This window comes from Erigeron canadensis, chromosome 1, assembly GCF_010389155.1.
Source record: "Erigeron canadensis isolate Cc75 chromosome 1, C_canadensis_v1, whole genome shotgun sequence".
Classification (NCBI taxonomy): domain Eukaryota; kingdom Viridiplantae; phylum Streptophyta; class Magnoliopsida; order Asterales; family Asteraceae; genus Erigeron; species Erigeron canadensis.
The window spans coordinates 59,537,931-59,552,250 of NC_057761.1; the positions used below are offsets into that span (position 1 = coordinate 59,537,931).

Genomic DNA, 14,320 nt, shown 5'->3' on the forward strand with positions numbered 1-14,320 from the left:
TTCAAGCTTGATAAAGGATAACCTATTGAGACCAAATCACTCGAATATTCAAGTTCTTTCTTTTAGGCATAAGTTTTGCATAAATATAAATAATAAGTCAAAGTTTGTAGTATTGATATGTTATAGTATTGCGATAGCGTATCCACTTTAGAATTTATATTGCATGTTTTGGATTTTTGGCAATGTATCAATCCAAATGGATGTTACGTTCCAATGTTGCATCTTATATAAATGTCAGACCAAAAAAAAAATACTATCTAATTATTTGAAGTTCAGTACACATAAACCATATAGGTCTTTTGAGTTATATACTACAAAATATAGTAAACTACATGCAAAACTGATATTAAAAAAATTAAATATACATAACATAGTCTTTTGAGCTAGATAAATATAATAGACAATGAAGGAGTAATGTGGTGGCTAATGATGGTCACGATAACTCTATAGTATCTATAAAACTTTATGTGTAATTAAATTTTATAGTTTAGTTTTATACTTGTTAGTATTACGAAAACTATTCAGCGACCCCTGAATAAAAATCTTGGTTCTGCCACTGATAATAGGGTTTGTATTGTAGCTAGACTACTTTACCTTATATTGCTACTAGATCTATTGTTAATTAATTTTTTCTAACTTTATAAGACATGCTAATTAATAAATCATAATGTTGATCAGCTGATGTATAGCAATTAGCAAGTTAGCAACTCCAAAAAAATGAAAGAAAACATAGAGGGGGACGAAGGGAATAAGCGGAGACTCGAAGGATGACAAGAAAAATTCATCTTTTAAAAAAAATAAAAAAAAATTGAGTTGACCATCTAAAGATACAAAACCACAAAAGTGAAAGGAAACAAACTATTATAAATTTAGCTTCTATATTAAAAAGTTTTGGATCTAGCCTTAAAAAATATTATTAGCCCAACTCTACAATCAATTTAAATTATTTTTAACAGCTATATATATATATAAACACATATACCAATGGTCGTTTATAGGCGCCAACTACATTCTAACAATATCACGGACTGCTTGGTTTTCGAAATGTTATACTCGTATGAAATTAATGAAAATGATTTTTTTTTCTTTGCCATATCAATTTTATTCAATCAAATTCTCATACAATATGGAAAAAATAAAACTGACCCCGAGTCTAGTCCAATTATATTTGAAATTATATCCTTGAAACAAACATAGAAGAGAATGATAAAATACAAATTTTTTAGTGAGCTGATAATGTTAATTAAGTTTGATAAATTAGAGTTATCAACTTTATTCTTTTTTAAATGATGATATTATATTGTTGTTAAATAACTTTATTGGGTTTTTTTCAATGTTTTAAATACCGGTATTACCGGTATCACAAAATATTCTGGTTTTTTAATCCCGGTATTTTTCCGGTATTTTCACTATTCATTATCGGTCGGTATTTCCAGTATTTTAACTCTTTTTATGAATTTTCTTAATTATTCTTTTTAATACTTTAATGTTATTTTTTGTTATTTGTAAACTTAAAAACTTATATTTTGTTATGAAATATTTATTTGATATTATTTTTAAGTGAATTATAATTATGTTTTGATTATTTTCGTTAAATTATAACAAGTTTTGTAAGATTTTTATAAAATAAATTATGATGCTTGTGCCAGCCGATATTTCTGGTAATACCATAAAATTTTTCCACAACTATAAACATTGGTTTTTTTGGGTGATGATGATGGTGGTTTCACAAAAAGCTTAATCCAGATTTGCAAAACATTTGTCTTCACTTTCGTATAACTAGCTATTGCTAACTCCATGTCCATCAATCCATGTTCATCAACATGTATTCATGTAGCAATTCTATAAACAGCATGACTTAAGCTAGCCCACAATAAATATAACGAGCCCAAACAAAAAATCCAAAAATACTTGTACTGATCATGGCATGCCTAGATACCCGAAGTAGGTTTAGCAAAAGCCCTCCTAAAATAGTAGGTAGGACATCATCGATGTTTACCCGAGATACTAAGCAAAATCTAATGAGAACTAATATGCACACTGTGATAAACCTAAGTTTGGCAAACCTGATTATAAAACCAAGTAGTTATTAACTTATTATCATCATATTTTACCTTTATTGATAGTATGTTAAACACGAATTTAAGAAGTTAAATTCAAATCATTTAACAATTTTAGCAAGTTTATAACCATTTGTCCATTTTCAAAGGTTTTTGCACAACTTTGTCATTTAGATAAATCCGATTTAATATAGCACACATTCAAAGAAATAAATAAACAATTTTTGGTCTATGATATTCATAAGCTAATAAGTTAAGTCCAAGCATTATCTTTTCTACTGTATTATAATAACGTATCAACGTAGAACCTTAAAATCTAAAATATAACAACTCAATAAGCATATGCATTTCCAAGATAGCTTGGCCAACAAACACGTATCTATTTTTCTTTATAGAAGCTATATATTATCCAAAATTGTTAAATTAATTTGACTTTAGGTTGCTATATATTATGCGATATATTATTTTACCCTTTAGTCTTTCCTACCAATTCAGTATCCCTACCCAGCTTATCTTTTCGGTAACTAATAGATGTATTTCTGTAGTCGATAATATACTTTAAGTAATATGATGTTTTGTAACATTTTTACAATATAATTTATGTCACATAACCATCTAATGATTTTGACTGTTAAAAAAAAAAACGGATCAAAAGGTAAGACGATTCACGACCATCAACGACCATGAAGTGTTTGGTCCGCTGCATTTCACGCATTAATGATAGTTTTAGACATTTATCAAAGTTGTCATGTTTTGAAGATTAATAATTGAAAAACAGTTCGCTATCAACCCGATTGTGAAATAAGGCAAAGGACAAAGGGTGTGGAATTGCACATCTCTTGTTTTTATCACTTTATAGACCACGGATTTTGAGCCCGTGACTGGCCCATGACTCATATAACCCCTGATTATCCTATCCATGTAATTCACACTTTACTAATTATTTAAATTTAGAGTAAACATGGTCCGCGTGTTACGACGGATACTATGAACATGGCAAGTCAATACTATCGAAAATAGTATAAGTGGATAATCCAGTAAGCAATATACTACGATGGATAATGTAGCTGCAACAATTAATTAAGCAATTCAATCACAAAGGCATTTATTGTCGTTTTTGCCGAAAATAGTATATATCAGCAAGCAATCAATCAATCAAGCAAGCAAGATACTACAATGGATAACAGAGTCACTTATTCTTCTAAAACAAGTACTACAATGTCATCCAGAATCAAAGAGAGGGTGTGCGTGTTGTTTTGATAGATTGAAAGAGATAATATTTTGTGTGTGTTGTTTTGGTAGAAAGAAGGGGGATGTTTGTGTTTTGTTTTAAGGGGAAGGGTAAGTTGGAAAATTTTCATGTTCCAAAAATTCTAAACATTCAACACGACCTCTGTAAATTTTATAAGGGAGTATAGATATAGATTTTACGCTCTTGTGTATTCATATCTTGTTAACTACTGTATATGATTTAGTATATGCTTTGAGTTTTTTTAACTTTTCCTTAAAAAGTTGTTATACAATAAATAAAAGTTGTTAAGTAGACAACAACAACAACGGTACTCAATCCGGCAAAGCAGTCGGATTTGAGGGAGGTCAGATGTAAACAGCTTTACCCCTACACAAAGGTAGAGAGGCTGGTTTCGAAGGACCTCCAACCTAGGATTTTACCCCTTGTAAAAATTCTCGACGGCAAGACAGAGCCAAGCCGAAGAGGGAGTAATCTCAATCTTAGATCTACTCTCGATCTCAAAGAGAAGCTGAGAGAGCTCCCAACGGCTCTCTAGAGAGAGAAGAGAGAAAGAGACAGAACTCAAAAGTTGTTAAGTAGAAAAGAAAAAAAATATTTCATTTTACTCTTCAAAAAATATTTCATTTCATTTATTCTTTTTCTATTTGAAATAAATGAAATATTTTTTGAAAAGTAAAATGAAATATACTTAAAGAGTCATGCATAAAAAATTCTAGAGTCAGCAAACTATCTTATGATATGTATTAGGGAAATGATTAATCTCCTAATATGGTAGCATAAAAATTTTTTAAGAGGATAAATCATTTTCTTATGTATTATAGTGCAATGTCACGGTAACAATGATGTAACAGTGATGTTGACAATGAGATATAAAAGGTTAATGACGACTGATGATCGTGATACGACAATAGCGATATGTACAAGGGGAGTGCCAAAGTGACTACTTATTGTGGTAGTAAATGACGAGTGATGGTAATGTTATTAAAAGAATATAGCTTAGATATTTCAAGAGATTATTAGTGTTATAAAATACTGTATTATTTTTTAAAAAACAATGTTTAAAGATTTGGAAAAAAAAATAAAATTATGCGGGCTGATAATCCGGCCCGACAAGCCCGTGTCGTCTTTATCCAAAATCATCTAAAAAATGCAAACAAACAAACTAGGTGCCTGCTGTTTTCCAATTCCCATAAGACTTTTCAGTTTTTCACATACCTCTTCTTCTTGTCGTGCATCTCTCTCTAATTCTCTATATATATAGATAGATAGATATAGACCCACATCATTTCACCGCACCATCTTCATCATCAAATTATGGCCAAAATCACCCTCACAACATTCTTCTTCCTCCTCATCACCTTCTTCGTCCTCACAAGCGCGATCCCGGGGGGCCGTACAAAGATCCAAAACGTGAAAAAAAACAAAGAAATCCAAGACCTGGGTAAGTATTCGGTCGATGAATACAACCGGTTGCAACGTGGTCAGAAGACCGGTGACGGGGATCTCAAGTTTTCTCAAGTTGTGGCGGCGGAATCCCAAGTGGTTGCCGGGACTAAATACTATCTGAAAATCGAAGCGGTTTCGAATTCCGGCGTCAAAAAGGTTTTTGATGCCGAGGTGGTGGTTCAACCCTGGAAACAACAGCCTAAACAGTTGCTTACTTTTAAACCATCGCCTAAGAAGAATCATTAAGCAAGTATTATAGAGTGTCTTATATTATGTGTTTGTTTGTTGTTTTTGTTATGAGTTGTCATCTGACTGTGCCTGCCTAATTGTGGTTTTATAACTCGGTTTTGTAATCTTACTATTATACTATATGAATAATAATGAAATCTATGGATATGTTTGTAGTTGTTAAATTTATCAATCAATTTGAAATTATCAAATTAGGCATCAATTTATTCAAAAAAATAATCACTTTTTTTTTTTTTTTTTTGTGTTACCTATTTGTAAAAGCAAAATTTATCCTAATGAGATTTTAACTTAGATTTATATGATCTGATCGGGTATCGTTGTGAATGTAAACACTTTTTGTCATTTAATTAAAAAAATGTTTATCTAGGATTGTTGGACATGTGGTGGTTCGTTACTTCTTTGTTAGGTTCACCGGTTTGTTACTATGGGTTTGAACGGAATACTCGTATTTATCTTGGTCGTTTTCCACATGGTGTTTGTTATAAGAAGATTATATGTAATGCTTAAAACAACTTTTCATATACTAACAAAAGAAAATTGTATATTAGAAAAAGAGTGAATTTCATATATACCCTCTTTAAACCCATCTAAATATCACATATACTCACCACCAATTTAAAATATCATATTTACCCATTATGAATATCTATATATCATGGATCTCCAAAGCACTATTTTAATTACCATTAAATATTAAAAATCACTAATGTTATCTTTTATATTTGAATATGGCCACAATACCCTCACAGTAGCGCCAAAAGTTCCCGCTAATTCTTATTTCCATAGCTTATAAAGACATATCAGTTATAAGGTGTCTATATATTATTTTACATACAAAGAGTGTTTATGAATTAGTATATGCAGAGTCATTTGAATTTTTAGAAACGAAGTTGACAATGAGAAAGTTTACTTGGGTTTCTTTCTTCCGAATAAGCAACAGTTAGTGTTAGATATTGGCTACCTGTGCACTAATGGTATATATCAGTTTGTTGATTTTGTTCAAAGAGTTTCGAGTCGGCTCCCTGAGTTTGATATGATATCTTATTTGTTTGTTTTTTTCTTAGTAGGCTTGAATTGATTGATAGATGGATTGTTTGTTTTGAGTATAGATTTGATTATTTAAAGGAGAGACATAGCCGGGAATGATGATTTGACTTGAGAAGATGATGCAAAGATACAAAATGTGTGAATAGTTTATATGCCTTTGAAAGTTGTTGTGCACTATCTGATGAACTACGTTGACTTGTTTTAAACTAGCATCCTTTTGCAGGAACCAAAACTAGAACAATATGGTATGATTTGAAAAAGGTTAGATTACCCAAACAGTTAGCCAAAGGGTATATTAGTAATTATAATACTTAAATATAATAGTTAATGATTTTTTTTTATATTTAATAGTTATTAAAATATGATTTAGGGATATATGATATTTTAAATTTAGGATGGGGAAATATGATATTTTAAGTTGATGATGGGTATATGTGATATTTAGATGGGTTAGGAAGGGTATATATGAAATTCAATATTAGAAAAACTCCCTCCGAAACGACCTCTAACCATTTTGTAGGAAATATGGATCGAAACTTTGACTCTTTAATATCAAACTAACAAATTTTTTTATTCTTATCGATTTTTCTAGTTGGTATTACCACAGTGACGACATCCAGCTGGACAGTATACATAATTCAAACCATGCATGTTTGATATGAAACTCAGAAATCTCAAAAACCTTGTCAATAATCTACTCTTACAAATGTAAAAAATGAGATTAGAACCCAATTGTATTTCTCCAATATTTAAAACCTTACAAATGGGCCACTAATATCTAATTTAAAACCAAAAAAATACTCTCAATTATTTGAAATACACATCTACATATACAACTTAAAGCGTATATATGAAAATCTGATTTTTCATTACTTATTAACAACCGCTTGTTAACACTTAAAGACGTGAGAATTGGTCTAGAACTCATAAACTATCGAGTTAGTTCTCATTACTGGAGAGCTCGCCAACAATACGTGATTCTTTGACAATTGGTATTTTGTCTCACTGCCTCATTTTCCACGTTAAGAAATTAGTATAGTAGCAACTTAAAGATATAGATACCTAGATATGTAATTCAAATTAATTTTTTTTTTTTAAAAAAAACATATAATATATGCAAATTTCTCTTCCTATTTTTGAACCATAAGAAGCTAATAGCCTTTCTGTCTTGAAAAACTAATAAAATTTATATGTAATATAAAAAATAATAAAAAATAAAAAAATAATAAAATTTATATGTAATCTACTAAACTTATTAGTACAAATCTAACAATCATCCAAAAAATAAAAGTATACTTTAGCCCATGTAAAAAAACCCACTATAACACATCTTTAGCCCAATTATATTGACCGGTTGAGTAGCAATTTTGTCAGGCACTGTTCCTCGGTTCCTCCTGAGTCATGACCCTTTTTTTTTTTGTAATGTTTGTTCTAGGGACTGAAATATCACTCACCCATAACAACAAGGATCAAAAGTATAAAGTCTTCTAAACTTCCCAACCCAACACACTATACAAATTAGGGTTGCACATTTCTTTCATTTATACATAGCAGCCGCCGGAGTGAAGCAGAGCCTTCAACCACCGCCGACACCATGGGTAAACTTATCTTCTTTCTCTTCCATTAACCTCTTTACACCAATCTATACATACATATATCAGCTTATAGTATGTCATCTTATTATTATTATTGTTCTGTATCTGTATATATGTATTTATTATTATTATTATGAAACAACAGGTATCTCACGTGACTCTATGCACAAGAGACGTGCCACCGGAGGCAAGCAGAAGACCTGGAGGAAGAAGCGAAAGTATGAACACATCTTTTATTTTTATTATTATTATTTTTATTTTTATTATTATTATTGTTATAATCTATAATAAGAACAATCTTTTTTGTTTAATATAGACTCCTTTAGTTTCATGTGTTTTATTTAAAATTAAAATTATTGATTTGATTTATTTAGCACAATAATTTTTGTATAAGTTGATTCGCTTTATTGTTGAATGCTTATGTTATTTGTGATGATGATTATTGACAGTATATATACATATACATATATGTATATATTAGACAATATATATACATGTAATATTTATATATATATATACAGTGGCTGAACCAGGATTCAGAGTTACCCGTAGCACAAAATTTTTAACGCTAGCATCATGTTTATGCAAAGTAACGCTAATTACTAGATTGTTACAATTTTTAAGCATTTTTTAAAACTATTTTTCCCTATTTTCAGCATTTTATAAGAGTTTTAGCAATTTTGTTAGTTTTGATTCCCGTTTAGGTACTAAAATATATCTTTATAAGCTTGTTGCTATAAAAAAATTTCAAAAACCGGTATCCCAAATTTCGTTAGACCTGTAGCACCGATAAAATTATTAACGTATTTCGGAAAAATTTACACTAGGTGAGTTGAGCGGCCCCTTGCCCGGGCTTCCCCTTTACTATACGTAGTTCCGCCCCTGTATATATATATGTATGGTATGCTGAATATGATGATACTGTAGAGTTGTGATATTTAAATGTGAATAATATTGGTGAAGGTACGAGCTCGGAAGACAGCCAGCTAACACGAAGATCTCGAGCAACAAGACTGTGAGGAGAGTTAGAGTTAGGGGAGGTAATGTGAAGTGGAGAGCACTTAGGTTAGACACTGGGAATTACTCATGGGGAAGTGAAGCTGTTACCCGCAAGACTCGTATTCTTGATGTGGTGTATAACGCGTCAAACAACGAGCTTGTGAGAACACAGACTCTTGTGAAAAGTGCTATTGTGCAAGTGGATGCTGCTCCATTTAAGCAATGGTACTTGCAACATTATGGGGTTGATATTGGTAGGAAGAAGAAAGTTGCTGCTGCTCCTACTCCTAAAAAGGAGGGAGAGGTATGATTTATGAAAGTTTCATGCTGACATTATATATTTTTGCTCGTTTTGTTTTTGTGTAAATAGTTGTCAGTGTTTTGTATTGAGCAAAAGGTTGTTTATCTTTCATTCGGTTTTTAAAAATGCTTTTGATAGATCCCCATGTTGAATGTGCCAATTTTCCAAGTACCATCTAAAGATTTTCATAAGTTTTGATTCCCTGTCTGCTCTGGTTGTCGAGTTTTGGTTTTATGATTTTGTTAATAATGGTCTTGTTTAAGTAGAAAACGGATTTAAGGTGAGTTACTTTAGTTTGAGATATAAGAACCTTTACTGTGGTATATGTCACATCTATCCTCCGGTTTCATGAGATATGTTTATGATGTGGATAAGTAGGTTATCTTTTGACTTGGCAGGCAGTATTGGAAATCCTGCTCTGTGTGTAGGCTTGTGGAATTTTCTATCACAATGTGAAACTAAATAGTAAATGTAATTACAAGTTATAGTTATACTCATGTGAAGGCTTGGAACTTTATTTTTCTCCCAAATTAACGATTGCTTGTGGTGAAGAGTTTTTTTTTCAAAACTTTTATCTTGTTGCGCTTTGACTTTCTGAACCTTTAAAAACTCAAACCTATTGATACTGTGATAGGCTGTTTCGATCGATAACAAATTCTTTTCTAATGCATGAGTAGCAACTGGTGCTTTTATCTTTTGCTTTACCTTTGCTATACAATATTTGTCTCTTCAATGGACAGTTTGATATTAATTGTGATACTGTGATGATATTCCTTATTTGTGCTGGTCCAGGAAGGAGAAGCAGCAACAGAAGAAGCCACAAAGAGCAACCATGTCCAGAGAAAGATTGAGAAGCGTCAAGAAGGGCGCAAACTTGATTCACATGTTGAAGAGCAGTTCAGCTCTGGAAGGCTCTATGCTTGCATTTCTTCTCGCCCAGGTCAATGTGGCCGAGCTGATGGGTGAGTATCATTCACAATACATTATCATCACATTTTTTAATTATAACTTGTCAGTTCTTTCTTGCTAACGAGGGGTTGCAAATCAAGTGGGTTTGTAAAAACAACGTTGAATTATAATGAGTAGTTTTTTGTTGCACGTTGGTTGACATGCTACGCCTGTTTTTGTTAAAAGTATAGTGTGTGAAACATATATATCCACAAAAACTGTATCATTTTAATGATAATTATAACCTTTTGAATTAGTTTGTAAACTTTACTACTAAGTTTTTCTCTACTTTGTGCATTACAACAGTTACATTTTGGAGGGCAAAGAGCTTGAGTTCTACATGAAAAAGCTTCAAAAAAAGAAGGGCAAAGGTGCTGCTGCATAAGCTTACCGTGTATGTTAATTTCTTCAACGTTGGGTCGTTTTAGTATGTTGGATGTTTTTGTGCTGTTTGGTTTATTTATCTAGAGTTCTAGACCATGTTATAACTTGTTTTAGTTACATGTTTGGTGCAATCTGGGCATGAAGGTCATACAATTATCGGTTCCTTGCATAACTTTTGTTGTCTTGTATGACTGTCAATTCTAAGCTTGGCTTGGGCATGGTATTTTTGTTGAAAGTACCATGGGTATTATTATTCTGCCATCTTTTTGAGCCATTTGGTGAAAAATGTCAAGGGTTATTTGAAATGCTCGTATCCCTTTCATAAATTTTTTATATTTTTGCCAATGGTTTGTCCCGTTTCTGATGCTAATTGACTAATGCATGGATAATTATTAGAGCTGTTGTGAGTCAAAATGTGATTTAAAATGGCTTGAAAGGTGTTTTTGTGTGAAAAAGAATGAAATAGCCTTGAATAGAATCTGAAGAAAATCTATTTTTTAGAGCAATATGTTATCAATGCATCCATACACACTTACACAGGGTGTCCGATCCATTTGTTATCTATCATAAGATGTGTAAAACAATAAAACCTATGAAGATGATTCCTATTTTTAGATCAATATGTTATCAATGCATCCATACACAGGTGACACATTCTTTATTGAACACCCTTTTGTTGACACCTCTACCGATGCCAGACTCAGCATACTCAACACAGAACCAACCAAAACATATGATATCCCGTACCCTTGCTGAAAAAGGGCTATGGCCAACAACATTTTGATAGCTACAATGAAAAGATCTCGTACTAAACAAGAAAAAACCATCTAAGCAACTTATCTATGATATATTAGACTACTTTCAAATAGTGACTATATCAATTCTTTTGTCGCTAGCGTCAGTTTACTGTCACATTAACAATTTTAAACTAGAAGCCGCGTCATTTTGGTTGTCTCTTTTGTTTACACTCACATACACATTGTGGCATACATACATGTATAATGATTGTATTGTCACACCCCGCCCAGGGTGGGCTCTAAGCAGATGGTGACTTCTTGAAATCACAATCACAAATTATAACAAACGACCTCTAAATTAGACGTTTTGAAATAATATTGATATAAAACCAAGATCTTACATGAAGTGTACAAGACTTATTCTAGAGTATCTACAAGATGATTTAATAGAAATTCTAGAAAATCTTTATCCGTTAGTGAATGCATGTGTGACTCCCATAAAGCATGTTTCTTCTACTTATGCTCCGAGCATTTAATTTCCTGAGAATACACTAAAATACGTCAATATAAAGTTAGTGAGTTAATAGGTTTTTGATAAAGTTTTATGCGGACCCCGAGACCTGACCATAGCTTACCACAATGTCATAAATAGTTTCTAAAACGTTTTGAAAAGAATTCCCGTAATTGCCTTATGTATACAGGTTTAGATTTTCATTTTCAAAGTATTTGTCATACACTGAATTGTAGTGCCTCGCACTATGATGTTTTTAAGATTTTATCCGTAAAATATTATACATAGGCAATGGTCAAATAGCTTGTCTTATATCTATAATAGAGTATAAATAATTTGCAAATAGAGTATATCACAACATGTTTTCCAGAAAAACCGAGCACATAATTCCTTTTAGAGATTTTGGTGGACCACAAGAATTCAATAATAAAGTAACGCATACAAATATCATAAGTAGTAGTTTCGTATATTATGCCTTAAGTGCCGATGCCTTAACGTATTGTTTACCAGCTTGTCTTGTATCCATAATAGAGTATAAATAATTTGCAAATAGAGTATATCACAACATGTTTTCCAGAAAAACCGAGCACATAATTCCTTTTAGAGATTTTGGTGGACCATAAGAATTCAATGATAAAGTAACGCATACAAATATCATAAGTAGTAGTTTCGTATACTATGCCTTGAGTGCCGATGCCTTAACGTATTGTTTACCCCTCTAGTAGTGTTTCACTCAAACACTAGTTCAAATATTATATGCCCGTTTCCCAAGTTAGCATGACTAACTCGAGTAGAGGTGTCAACCCCGATAGTACTATCCATAATATTCGCGCCTTTGTTTCACGACATCAAGATTCCAAGCGGATTTATGAGTGATTATTACATAGCCATACACAAACTATTTGTCACTTGTGTCTAATATAAGAGTAACCCATAATGGTTTAACAAGAAATTCTATGTAGCTCGTAGTTAAAATAGTAGTATATCACAATAGAGTAATAAAACATGTTTTGTATAACACAAATAATATTGTAAAATGACCAAATATGTATTCTCATCCCAAAATAGTTTAAAAGAGTTTAAAGTGGGACTATGAACTCACCTCTAGCAACAGTGAAAATGATGATGACCGAGAGAAAGTGATGACTAATGAGACAATGAATTCAGATTCACGATGTAACAAGATCAAAATATCCTTCCTAGCAAGAACTCCAAAACCATTAACCTTCAATTCCCTATGCTTGTGTTGCTTAAATTCCTTGATATCTTGTTATAGTGCTAAGATTACGTTAATTGAAGATTCATGATGATTGATGATGGTGTGGTTTGGAAATGAGACATATAGTGGCTATTTATAGTAAAAGGGTGAGGTGCTTGAGTTAATATGAAGCCGTGAGCTTCAAGTTGAATGGAGGGATATGTGTCATCTTTTCCAAACTCTTGAATGGTGATAGTGATAATAGGAGGTGAATCAGCTACTTGTTGGGGGCTGTCGACATAGAGGGATGAGGAGGCTAAGAAGAATGTTTACAAATTTGTATTTGACTTTCTTTTCCTTGGAGCCGAAGGGTTGTGTTTGACCTTTTATTTTATACGTACTCTAAATATATGTCCTGCTATCTATAAGTAAGTTTGACTATATCCATTCTTGTTCACATACTTACTGAGATCAATTTGGGTTAGATGAAATGGTACTTTAAGAAGAAAATTTGTCATATAAAGTGCAAAGGTGATGGACTTGGTTAGAAGTAGATTTATAAAAGTAATCCTATCCATATTTTTCTTACTAACAATTGACTTGAACTAATGTAATTCAAATGATATATATATATATATGTTTATGTACATGTCAAGTTTAAAAGGTGGCAACATGAGTTATAGGAAAGTCTTATTGATTCTAGTAAATTCTAAAAAGGCTGTTGACATACTAGACACATTAGTCACTAAAATGATTTTATCAATTGTTAGTTAAAATATTGCTTTGTTTTTGTCATATGTCAATCATGTTTGTTAGAAATAGTTAATTTGTAAAACTAAGCGTTAAATACGTTAGAACATCTATGAAAAAGAAAAAAAAAACACCTCAAATATGTCCGTTGTCACATGTATATATATATATTCACACACATAACGAAGTTTGTCTCTCACTCGTCGCTTTCACAAAGAAAACACTCGAGCACCAGTGAAAAGGTGGTGCCAATGGTGTTTAAAAACCAACGAGACTGTTGGGAGAGATCATATAAAGATTCTACACTTATGATTAAACCTTAAGATTTAAATTAAAAACACAACCTTACATTTTAAATTTTAAGCAATAATCACCTCAGTCAAACTTCTCAACTCTATAATTAACTCATTTCAGTATCAACTTATTTTGTTTCAATTATGTTTATATATCTTAAAATTGTAAAAAAACATGTTTTATACTATAATAATTAGTGGACTTCATGATATTTAGACCTAACCACACGTCTTAATGAAATCAACATGTTAACAAACATAATCTTTGGCATTATAAAATTACATGCGACAACCATCATGAATGAGTAGAACTTACTCCCATTGTATATTTGTATTACACGATTAATCGTATTACAAGATTAATCATTTATATCATTACCAAAGAAAAAAAATTAACCATTTATTCGCATGATAAAAGGTAATAAATAAATCAAGTCGGTAAGATGTAGTAATGGGCCTAAATAACCTTTACCAGGCCCCTAATGACAAATTAGAGTTAGAGTAGGCTTAAAACAAGAATTTACACGCATACATATATTCTTGCATGTAA

General features: G+C 31.6%; 2 protein-coding genes and 1 long non-coding RNA gene across 3 annotated transcripts; 2 read left to right on the forward strand and 1 right to left on the reverse strand.

Annotated features, from left to right (window-relative positions):
- Positions 1–4,626: 4,626 nt before the first annotated feature.
- Positions 4,627–5,004, forward strand: LOC122596367 (cysteine proteinase inhibitor B-like). The gene has a single exon (XM_043768937.1). The coding sequence runs from the start codon at positions 4,627–4,629 to the stop codon at positions 5,002–5,004; it is 378 nt and encodes a 125-aa protein (XP_043624872.1).
- A 2,544-nt stretch (positions 5,005–7,548) lies between these two features.
- LOC122581747 (40S ribosomal protein S8-like) lies at positions 7,549–10,586 on the forward strand. Its single transcript, XM_043754021.1, has 5 exons — positions 7,549–7,652; positions 7,795–7,867; positions 8,613–8,952; positions 9,742–9,911; positions 10,204–10,586. The coding sequence occupies exons 1-5, from the start codon at positions 7,649–7,651 to the stop codon at positions 10,280–10,282; spliced, it is 666 nt and encodes a 221-aa protein (XP_043609956.1). The 5' UTR covers positions 7,549–7,648; the 3' UTR covers positions 10,283–10,586.
- A 786-nt stretch (positions 10,587–11,372) lies between these two features.
- On the reverse strand, positions 11,373–13,000 carry LOC122585922. Its single transcript, XR_006321821.1, has 2 exons — positions 12,632–13,000; positions 11,373–11,558 (listed from the first exon to the last, which is right to left on the reverse strand). It is a non-coding gene; the product is annotated as an uncharacterized LOC122585922 (long non-coding RNA).
- Positions 13,001–14,320: the final 1,320 nt, after the last annotated feature.

Coding starts and splice junctions, on each gene's coding strand:
- LOC122596367 (XM_043768937.1), top strand. CDS start 4,627: ATGGCCAAAATCACCCTCACAACATTCTTCTTCCTCCTCATCACCTTC.
- LOC122581747 (XM_043754021.1), top strand. Junction 7,868..8,612: donor ACCTGGAGGAAGAAGCGAAA/GTATGAACACAT, acceptor ATATTGGTGAAG/GTACGAGCTCGGAAGACAGC. Junction 8,953..9,741: donor CTCCTAAAAAGGAGGGAGAG/GTATGATTTATG, acceptor GTGCTGGTCCAG/GAAGGAGAAGCAGCAACAGA.